General features: G+C 33.3%; 1 protein-coding gene across 3 annotated transcripts in view; it reads right to left on the reverse strand.

The window, feature by feature from the left end:
- LOC109074713 (KH domain containing, RNA binding, signal transduction associated 3) overlaps nt 1-12,422 on the reverse strand; it is a 174,767-nt gene that overhangs the window by 16,115 nt on the left and 146,230 nt on the right. For all 3 annotated transcript variants that reach the window (XR_006157407.1, XM_042746046.1, XM_042746045.1), the window contains exon 7: nt 7,439-7,521. Coding sequence is in view for 2 of the 3 variants with exons in the window: in XM_042746046.1 (XP_042601980.1) it covers nt 7,439-7,521 (83 nt within the window). In the remaining variant the exon portion in view is untranslated. The remainder of the gene's footprint in view (nt 1-7,438; nt 7,522-12,422) is intronic.

Here is a 12,422-nt window from a genome sequence, read left to right on the forward strand (position 1 = left end):
GATGTGGTGGAATGGGAGATTTGCATCATGTATGAGCAACTGACAAATCTGCAGCAACTGTGTGATGCTATCATATCAATATGACCAAAATCTCTGAGGAAAGTTTCATTGAATCTATGTCATGTAGAATTAAGGTAGTTCTGAATGTAAAAGGTCCTACCTGGTACTAACAAGGTGTGTCAGAGTTATAACCAATTTCTTATGAAATAAGATTATTATGTATTTCTCTCTCGCACACATACCCATGCTTAGCCAGCTAAAAGTGACATGTTGAGTCAGTGTGTATCTAATGTTCTCCAAACAGATTATTTAACTGATTGGCTTGCTGAAACATCAGGTTTTCACTATGGTGTACAGAAACACTTTGTTTGTGATCACTTATGTCTGAGAATCGCTGTTGAGTAACTCTGTCACAAAGATCTGAAAACCATGACAGGTGTTTTTTTCGGAGTTTTACTACAGGTAAACATGACATTACAACACTACTCTGCAGGAAAATCTACTCTAATTTGGTGGCTCAGATGGTAGGGTCAACAGTACAAACGCTTAGATTTTGCTTTATTTTTTCTTTCTAATGTGCCATGGAATATGCTTTATTATTATTATTATTATTATTATTATTATTATTATTATTATGAGTTTATGTGTAAGCAAAAGAATTTTTTGTTTATGTTTGAGGATTTGTTGATGGTTTGTTAAAATGTTGATGATTTTGTTGTTTTTATTTGTTTGAAAATGATTCAAATGGAAGCAAGAACATTTGACCATCTGTACAAGAGTAACATTATCAATGGCACTAACTTTAATTTTTAGTGAGCAAGAAATAGTGCATATTTGTAAAAACCCTATTGTAATTTTACATAATAATTATATGTTTTAATACAATAAATAAATAATAGTTTTATAATATTTTAAAACAAATTTATAAGTCTATTTCCATGCAAAATAAAATAAAAAATAAAGTAAAATAAGTTTAATGATGTAATAAAAAAATCACACAATATGCACATCCCAAATGTTTGATGAAGTGTGTTTCCTGAGGACAGGCCCTCGTTGACTTGACATTCATAAGAGGGCCTTGCTCGCTCTCTCTTCTCTCTTGCTCTCTCTCTCTCTCTCTCTCTCTCTCTCTCTCTCTCTCTTGTGTGGTTAAACAGATGGTGGGGTTAAATCTGAATGATGTACTACATGTCCCAGGTGATCTCTGTGTTTCCTCCTTCTCTCGTCTTGTTTTCACAGCTGGTAAATCAGCAGTGGGGCGACTGTGAAGAGTCTCGCTGGTCTAATCTACTGTGAGAGGCTTATCACTAATAACTAATTACTGCCTCATTCTCTCGCGCTCACTCAAGCTCAAAGACAAAGAGTTTAGAAGAGGTTTAGAGGGCAAAAAGGTGAATAAACATAACACAGCGCTAATGATGTTATCCATACATGGGTCACAAAGATTCCTTAAAGGAACAGTTCAGGCCAAAATTGAAATAGGACGCTACATTAAGCAAACACGCATGTAGAGCATGCATGTTTTACAATGGTTGACCAGTAAGATTGTTCATTCAAGACGAGACTGAAATAAAATCAATTTTTACAGGCTAAAAATGTACCCAGTGGAAAACCACCGGCCTTTGTCCTCAATTGGTCATTCTGCACCAATTCAAAGCTGAATTTCCAGGGCATTCAATGTATATTTATTGTAGCATGATTTGCACACACCACATGCCATGTGCAAATAATCATCTTTGTCCCATTTTTATGGTCTCCTTATATACAAGGAAAAATGTCATTTTCAGACCCAAATATAAGCATAACATCCTGTTGGTCATAAATTATTGTACAGTATGTCACTGTCAAACAAGCTGCGGGCCAAATCGTGTTCTGCAAATGCTTGCGACTTTGCAACAGACACGGAAGAGATTTCACTGTGTTCTTTTCAAAGATGTAAATGAATCTAATTTTAGGTTGTGACAGTCTTCTTGTCTCACTAAGAGAACTGAACAGAACCATAAGTCCACAGAGACAGAAAACGGAGACGAGAATGAAGACACCAAACCTCTAAAATAGAGCCGAAACAGGTTAAAAATATCAGCGCATCTGTCTGAAGAAGCTCAGAAAAAGTGGGACAGAGGACAAAACTGGTGAGTAAAAGAAGAGAGAGGAAAGCAGGTATAGAAGAGAGAGAAAGCCGTCGAAGTCTGATGCTTTGAATGGAGGAGTGATCAATCGTGATAATCACAACCTGCAGAGATGTGAGCTGAACTCTGTAATGTTTCTTTTCATCAGGTGTGGAACACCTTATTTCTGTATTTACAGGATCAAAAGAACCAGAAAAACAAAGCAACAAAGTCAAGATCTAGATTTTTAGATTGAGTTTTACACTGATAAACGAGCCTGTAATTATGGAGAAATAGGAGAACATTCATCAAAAATTGACAGTCATGCTGTGTTTAATGGTCTGTGTCTTAAAATTCAGCTGGAAGTTCATTGGTTGCTGGCAAATAGAAAAATAAGAAAATATGTGATAAAAATAATTTATAATGTGATTGAAAACTACAAGATCCAAACCAGAACCATAATAATGCCTGAATCCTACAAGAGCCATACCAAAATCATAAAGAACCCACACAGATCCACAACAATGCTAGAACCCTACCAGATCCAAACCAGAACCATAAATAACCATAAATAATCCAAAACCATAAAAGAACCCACACAGATCCACAATAACGCTCAAATCCTACCCGATCCAAAACCACAAACACATGAAGATTTAACATTAAAATCCTACCAGATCCAAACCAAAGCCATACAGAACCATAATAATGCTGGAATCCTACAAGATCCAAACCAAAACCATAAAAAGAAACCACACAGTTCCACAATAATGCCCAAATCCTACCAGATCCAAACCAAAAACACACAAATATCCAATGCTAGAACCCTACCAGATCCAAACCAGAATCATAAAAAAAACATAATAATGCTAGAACCCTACCAGATCCAAACCAGAACCATAAAGAACCCACAAAGATCCATAACAGTGCTAGACCCCTACCAGATCCAAACTGACAGATATACATACATGTCCACATTAATTCATTTCATCATGTTATCAACAGACAGATACAGTATTAGAAAAACACTCTTTTAAAAGACTTTAGAAGATAAATGATTCCTTGAATATCTGACTTTTTGAATCTAACATTTTATTTTATTATTATTTGTGCAAATACAAACTAGAAGCTTGCAATATCACATTTAAAAATAAACTGTGGATGAACAATTTTTCAATATAGTGCAGAACTTAAAACAATTCTAAATTCACTTAAATGTATACCTAAGAGTCACTACGAAGATCTGAAAATAAAAACTGCATTATCACTGATAGACAAAACTTTTCAAGTTCTCAAACTTACAGAAGGGTAAATAAAAGCACTTTTATTGGCCAGAAGGCACAATTATAGACCTGTGCTAATAATCCTAAAGTGGTCCAATACTTGCCTAGCTGCTATTACTACAGAAAGAATTAAATAAAAGAAGTTTGCAAACATCGATTTTTGTAATTCAGTATATTTGTAGAGCACATTCTGTTTCAAAGCAGCTTACAAAGAACAGTGGCTTCACAAAGACCTCAGAGATCAAGCCAAAGGCGACAGTGGCGAGGAAAAACTCCCAATCAATCAATCAATCAATCTCCTAAGAGGGAATTCTAATCAGTCACTGCTATAATTGCTCTTTTCCCCTCTTAATCTAAACTCTCAGAGTCGAGTCTCCTGAAGCAGTGCCAACCTTTGAAAAGCAGCAGTCTCAGAACTCACCACATTGACATTTTCCAAAATAATCTGCTATAAACGGCCTATAGCCACTCTGACATTCTGTGTGTGTGTGTGTGTGGGGGTGGGGGGGGGGGGGCATGTGGTGCTCTACAGCACTCTGAAGAAGGTGACAAGCAGTTTAAATGCTGTCAGACACACTCCCGCACCCCTGAGCACTTCCACAGGGATCACCACCGCACACGCGTGGAGTTTCTGGAGCGCAACACGAGAAGGTGACACACCTGGGAGAATCACACAGCGAAGGCTTTTTCATCAAAAAATCATAACTTTTGACCTCTGACCCTTTTAATGGTCCTGTGAGATAAACCTGTCAACTCAGTGAAAATTTAACCTCTGTGCTCTCCCCTTCCATTCACACAGGTAACACAGCCTATTTCTAACATCCAAATGCCATTATAACCAACATATCTGATAAATTTCATGTCATGACACTAGACAAAATGTTGTCTTTTGCATTTATACTCTGCAGACTTTTCTTCTATTGGCCTAAATGATGAACATTTACTCAGTGAGATGTTATGACTATATCTACTACATGATGTGATTTTACTCAGAATCTATTATTGGCTTTTTTTTTTTTTTATATGGATGTTTATAATATGCTAATGATTTTTGTAAGTTTGTAATCTTACATATGTTGTATGGTGTTTTCTTATGATTTAGATCTAATGGTATATGTTTTTGTCATGTAAATCTATTTATGTTTTTGTTGAACCTGTAAAATCTCAATTAGTTTTACTGTTCATTTAATGTGTAGAATTATGTTTGTGTGTTTTTTATTTTTTTATTACTTGTAACGGGTTTTTGATCATATTGTTTCTATATCGGCTGTGTGGTTGAAAGAGTAATGTGATGATATTCTTTTATTTTTATACAGTTTATTTTTTCACCTTAAGTCCAAAATTTTAATAAAAGTGTGTGTGTGTGTGTGTGTGTGTGTGTGTGTGTGTGTGTGTGTGTGTGTGTGTGTGTGTGTGTGTGTGTGTGTGTGTGTGTGTGTGTGTGTGTGTGTGTGTGTGTGTGTGTGTGTGTGTGTAGAGCTAATTAAACTAAATAAAGCATAAGTAATAATAATATAATAAAAAATGTAAAACAATAACAACAACAAAAAAGTTTAAGGTGAAAATTAAATTAATTAAATCAAAACTAAATAGGAATATAAAATCTCAAAAATCTCTCTCTCTCTCTCTCTATCTCTCTCGCTCTCTTTCTATATATTATGCTAATATTAAAATAAAATTGTGTAGGGTTTATAATTAAAAAAAGAGCAAATTTCATTCAGAAATTGCTGGTAAATTTCACAAATAATTACAAAGAAATGGCAAGCAACACATTGAAATGGAATAGAAACAGAAACAGTGTATAGTACATAAAATATATATATACTGTTTTCTTGAACATACTCCAATTATATTTGTTTATTTACAAGTAAAGAAAACAAACAAATAAACAAACAAACAAACAAAATTAAAGGTTGCTTCTAGCATAGCAAGTCACTTGATTTCAGATGTGATCCATGTCTATAGCTCAAGTGGTACTGGATGAGGTACGTATTGAATTAAATACAGAAGGTTAAGCATTTATTCAAATTACTACTTCTAAACACAATAACAGTAATGTTGCCTCAACTAGCAACATCAATGAATCATTCTACCAGGAGAATGTCAATAAATAATAATTCTTGTTCACAAAGTTGAAGGACACACTATTGTTTACATCTCAATATGAAAACCTACAGCTGAAATTGAAACTAAACAAATTGTTACAAGTTACAATTGATTAGCATTGCATTTCAGCCATTCATGCATCCTTAGAGATTGAAACCCATGACCTTGCATTGCTAGCATCATGCTCGTTGGCATATCGTCATGGTAATTTAATATAAAAAGCAGCAGTGAGACTCATCACATGGTTCTTACTGCAAGAAGTAGTTATTTGACATCTTTTTTTGATGCCAGTTATCAAAATGTCTCCATAAGTACATGGAATATGACCCATAGAAGCACGTGGACCACTGAAAGTCATTGTCAGGTGAGACTAAATGACGCAGGAACATTATCCAGCATCCAGTACATTATTATAGATCATTATATGCACCTATAGATTATATAAAATTCCTAGCCTTCATGCTTTCACTGAGACTGATCTTAAATGAGTAGGTTCCATATACTGATCTGAGACAAGGCCTGCTGTGCCTTAATTAAGTTTCTATTTAAGAAGACGCAGGGTAAACCATCCCTGGATCACCACATATTCTATGATTAAAAGAAAAGCTGGTTTACATATCCCTGGATTACATATTACAGGATCAAAGAAGCTTCAGGATGAGGTATGAGGAAATCTACCAGATCTCAGTAACACACAGACAATGTTTTATGAATCAAAGAACATAGAAACCTGCTGTATAATGAAGTATATGTAGGCTCCCCAGAAAAAGAGTAGGCTCACTCATTAAATAATAAAAACGAATCAGTGTCCTCTGAGCTCCTTAAACAGTGTTTGACTTCAGGAAGAAGCTGTTGACTGACATGGAAACAGAACTGTGCTAGTCAGAGTGTGATGATTACTGTGACATCTTATCACTATCAGAAATCCAGCATCATGTTCACCAAGTGTCAAGAGCTAGTTCTCATTTTCTGCTCAAATTCATTTTTTAGTGGAGGAAATTGACCATTAAAATGTGACCCATATCAAAAATGGTGGTCTAAACAAAAGACATCTTAAATTCTCAATATGCTGAGTTTAAATCATATTAAACCATAGAAAAAATCTTATTTTGAATCAAAACTTACAGTACTATTTAAGTCCTTATAATGTTAGTATTTAAAAAATGAATGAATAATATATATTTAATGAAACTTGTCATTTTCGATCTTTCTATCATTTAAAAATGTATAATATATTTTAATGCAATTTAAGTTGCTTTCAATAAACCAACATAATATGCGTATGCATATTTATAAATTGAAATAAAAAAATATAAAATTAGAAAATTTAAAAAAATCAAGCATATTAAAACAAACTTTTATAAAATAAAGTATTTGTATTAAAACAGATCACTATATATATATAGTTGTCCAACTTGAGACACAAATTATGTTCTGTTCTTAGGCATTTTAATAATCTGTTTTAGAAAACGAGAATATGTAGTATGTCAACGCCCACTAATTATGTGTCAAATTGTCCTTCACAAGACTCAGGTGTTTATAAGGTCTTCACTGGGACACAGTGTCAACTGACCCTGACATACAACACTAAATGTCTCCTTGGAAAGAAAAAAGCCAGATGAAGGAGTGATTCATTAGCGAGACGGACACTTCTCTCTTTTGGTCTTTCAGAGCTGCCCCCTACATTAGCCTGAATGATTTCCAATGCAGCAGAGCTCCAAGTCCAGCTCTGTGAAGACCAACACAAACTCTTTGGTTCGATACAGAGAGGTGAACACTGACCTACATTGTGAATAAACTCTCTCGTTCAGATATAACTTCACATGCGCTCTGAGAGATGCCCTTTACACGGACAGAAGACTCAGATGGCTCAGCCTCCACAAAACACACACATGCACGCAACACACACACACACACACACACACACATACACACACTTACTTCGGTGCCTGATTGTTGTAGTTGTTGTCATATGAGTCGTATGCCTGGTCATCGTAGGCTGTTCCATATCCATCATCGTATTCCTATGGGCAACAAAATATATACTGTAAATATCCACAAACCATTTTATACAATATAAAGGTTTTTAAAATAACACAAAGTTTTATGAATCCATGATTTTAAACAAATCGACTGTCAAAGATTCCTGAATGAATCGAATTGAAATGTAAATACACTTACACTTTATATACTTATAATTCAAATACAATTCAATGTTCCTGAATGAATCAGTGTTTTGAACGATTCATTTGACTACATTATTCAAAGACTTGCTCTTGAAGACAGGCCCTTTTTTAGTTACTGGATGAATCAGTGTTTCGGACAAATCAGTTGATTGAAAGATCCAATGACTTACTCAAAAAGAGAACCACTTGTTTTGTTCATGAATGAATTGCTGTTTTGAACAAATCGGTTGATTGAAAGATTCAAAGACTCACTTGTGAAGACAGCAACTTATTTAGTTACTGGATGAATCAGTGTTCTGGCCAAACTGGTTGTATGAAAGATTCAAAGACTTACTCATAAAGAGAGTCACTTGTTTTGTTCATGAATTAATTTGTGTTTAGTTTAGTTATTGGATGAATCGGAGTTTTGAATGAATCGGTTGATATAAAGATTCAATGACTCACTCGAAAAGACAATCAGTTGTTTTGTTCATGAATGAACTACTGTTTTGAGCACATCAGTTGACTGAAAGATTCAATGACTCACTCATGATGATAATCACTTGTATTGTTCATGAATGAATCAGTGTTTTGAACAAATCAGGTGAATGAGTTATTAAAAAACTTGCACAAAGACAGCAGAGTAAATAGTGTCATAATAGTTTTTAATAATGGAATCAGAGTTTTGAACAAATCGGTTGACTCAATGATTTAAAGTCTCACTCATAAAGAGAGTCCCTTGTTTAGTTACTGGATATATCAGTGTTTTGAAGGAATCAGTTGAGCGATGGCACTTGTGCACTTGGTGCAATGCAGTTTGTAAAAAGATATATCTTTATTTTCATTGCACAGAAAGAATGTGATGTTATATACAATAACATTCTTTCTGTTCAATTGAAATAAAAACTTTTACTTCATATCTGTGTAGTTTCAATTCAGAAAACTGGTCTGGGGAGAGATCTTTGTATTGTGAACTTTAGAGTATGTCTACATAATATATGAAATTATTACAAAAAAGCAAGAACACCCCTGTTTTCCTTGATATGAAAGGAGTTAAAAGCATTTATAATGCAGGAGTCTGGAGTGATGGACAGTCTCCATATGGACATACTGCATTTCATCAGGGTCAAGAGATCCACTCTAATGATGAAGCATTTTGAGTCGTCCTGAATCCACACACACTCCCAAACTCTGATTAGAGGTTAATCTACTCGGCTGAACCCCGGCCGACATTAATACTCTGTATATAGAGAGCACAAATAGCAGAGAGCTGTGCATGAAAACTGAAAAGCAGCTCTTCACTTAAATGAAAGTTTGTGAAAGTGCTTCATTAAGTCGAGGGCTGATATGATTTTGACACTGTAATTAACATCGCATAATGACCCTTTAAGAGTGGATAATGAAACTTCATGGGGGTTAATATGTAATGTAGCTATTATTGTGACACATCACATATTGCTTTATGACATGTGTGGCTTTGTGGCCTGTTGACTCGTAAAGCCCAGTAATATGTTTATTAAGACTCATGTATGAAATGTCAGCAGAGGTCAGAAAATCAAGCTGGATCTTTTTAGAAATGGATTTTTATGTAGGCCAACACGGACTTTGCAATGCTTTTCTCACATTTTCTGTGCTGATTGTTGGGGAAAACTTGCTAAATTTATTTACATGTGGTAAAAAGTGCTAAACAGAGCTGATCTTTAGTGTTTAATTAGACAATCATACATAATTAAGCTTAATGGCAAGGTCATGTAAATGCCTTAAACAGTGTTGCTTTATCAGACCTGTGTAATAAACAATTAGAAATCAAAATGAAGTTAAACCTGACCCTAATTATTGTCTTAATACACTAATGTTCAAAAATTTCGGGTTGTTTTTACGTAAAAAAAAAAAAAAAAAAAAAAAAAAAAAAGTCTCTTTAATTGATGTTTTTTTTTTCTGAAAGAAGTCTTTTCTGATGGTATTATGTTTAATATTATTAAAATTTAAAATAACAGTTTTCTATTTGAGTATATTTTGAAATGTAATTTATTCCTGTGATGCAAAGCTGAATTTTCTGCATCATTACTTCAGTCTTCAGTGTCAGATGATCCTTCAGAAATCATTCTAATATGCTGATTTGCTGCTCAAGAAAGATTTCTTATTATTATCAATGTTGAAAACAGTTGTGCTGCTTAATATTTTTTTGTGAAAACCATGATACATTTTTCCAGGATTCTTTGATTAATACAAAATTCAAAAGAACAGATTTTTTTTTTCATAACACTATGAATATTTTATTGCGACACTGTACATGTTACTAGTCCTATTTTGAACAATATTTTGCATGTTATTCCAAAGAAAAATACTTTGTTTAAGAATTTTTCATTAAAATATAATTAAATATTAGTGCTGTCAAACGATTAATCGCGATTAATCACATCCAAAATAAAAGTTTTCATTTACACAGTATATGTGTGTATAATGTGCATATTTATTATGTATATATAAATACAAACACATGCATTTATATATTTAAGAAATATATGTTATACTTATATATTAAATATATTTATATATAATATAAAATTTAATAATATGAATATATAAATGTATTTCAAAAATATACTGTATGTGTGTGTATTTATATATACATAATAAATATACAAAGTACAAATACATATATTATGTAAACAAAAACTTTTATTTTGGATGTGATTAATCGTTTGACAGCACTATTAAATATATTCATTAGCTCTGTCTCTGAAACAAATTTCCTTTTAAGATGACATCATCAAGCCCCTCCCCTCCAACCACATGTGCAATCAATTCCTGGTGCATGAAATCAAGCTCCACCCTTCATTTATTTTGAGCATCATGTTTCATTCCAAAATGTCACATTACACAGTACAAATGTTGACTTCAAGCAAAATTCAACACACCTACACTGTCAAATGATCTTAAAAATTCTCACAGAAGTCAAACATCAAAGCCTAGTTCTCCTTTGCTGTTCTCCTACTAATTTAGGATAAACGTCCTCCACTAAAAGGCTCCGACCCCTCGTGACTGCTCCAACATATCCAGCTCAGTTCCAAATCCATTTGCCCTCAATTCACATTTGTAAAATCCTCCTCGACTATGAAAACAAAGACAGAAAAATCTTCTCATCACACACCCCGCAGTCTTAGAGCGGCAATACTGTCCGATCAGAGGCACGCCGCTGCCAAAGAACTCTATTCACTGTTTCATCTTTAATCCACAAGCAAAGTGACATTTAAACTGAGTTCTATAATCAAGTTTACTTGAAAAAAAAATTGAGAAACAGACAAAGAGAGAAGTTTTGCTGCTGATGCTGTTAATGTTGGTTAAAAAAAAATGAATAAATAAATAAATCAGAAAAATTTATTTAGGCACACACTTTCTAATCTAATGCATTTTCTTACAACTGTTACACAACTTAGCTTAATGTACCTTAAAAGTTGTGTAAGTGTGTGCATTCCCTGGGAATTAAACCCATGATCCTGTCATTGCGAGCACTATGCAACATCACCATGCAACACCATGCAACAATAATGCAGTTACACTTCAGTGATGGTTATGTTTAGAGCTGGACATTCATGTTTTTTTTTTTTTTTTATATACATCTAAATTTTTACATTGTACAAAATCAAAATTGTCATCTTGTAAAAAAAGATTAATTTTCCCATAAGATCCGGAAAACTCATGAAATCACAGTTTGATAAATCCTATTCCAAAGTACTTCTTAAAATAATTATATCCATATTTATATAAAATTACTAGATTTTGATTGCAGTTAAATTATTTCGATGAAAACAACAACACCAACAACAACAACAACAAAAAACATTAAAACATTTTTTTTTTACATGCACACGCTGGCATGACACTGGCATTTTTTACCTGATAACAGTAGAAACAACTTAAAATTCACCATCATTTTTTGCTCATGCAGATAAGAGTAAGACATCATTCGAGACTTAAAGGATCTACTTTTATTTGTGTATGCTCACAATATCAACAAAATGTTGTGCTCTTGTAAAACAAACAAAACACACAGGGTACGCTTTCTGCCAACTTCTTGCTGAAACGTGTCACAAAAATGAACTGAAACTCTGGGAATACTTGACTCACAGACATGAGAAATACGTCTATAAAAACCTTGAAATGTTTACTTTTAAGCAAACTAATTAAAATAAAAAACAAATGCCATATATATAAAAATAATATATTAGTAATGTTTGTGTTGTTTCATTTTCATAATTTCAAAAAATTTGTCATCCAATTTTTTGAGGAGACATTTCCTCCCTTGCCTCTGGTATATATATATATATATATATATATGGGGGGTAACTAAATAAATATAAATATAAACAATCAAATATAATAAAATACAATAAAAAAAATAAATAAATATAAACTTGTGTGTAGTCGACTAATGGCTTAAATGAATGACTACTGACAACTGTTTGACTAGAAAATTAAGAAAATTGTAATTAAGAAAAATATTTAAGATACATTTTCTGAAAACAATTCATAATATCTTAATTCTAAATAATAAAAAAATAGTAATAATGCTAATATATACATATGTGTGTGTGTTGTTTATGTGAAAATTTTCTTAAGAAAATGTGAGTGGTGCCTGCTGCTGAAAGACTGTGTGGTTGCTAGGCAGTTGCTAAGGTGTTCTGAGTAATTTCTAGGCACTTTCTATGGTTTTCTGGGTTGAGGATGTGAAGGTGCATGTTCAAATTCATCCTGTG

The sequence above is a fragment of the Cyprinus carpio genome, chromosome B19, assembly GCF_018340385.1.
Source record: "Cyprinus carpio isolate SPL01 chromosome B19, ASM1834038v1, whole genome shotgun sequence".
NCBI classification, from domain to species: Eukaryota; Metazoa; Chordata; class Actinopteri; order Cypriniformes; family Cyprinidae; genus Cyprinus; species Cyprinus carpio.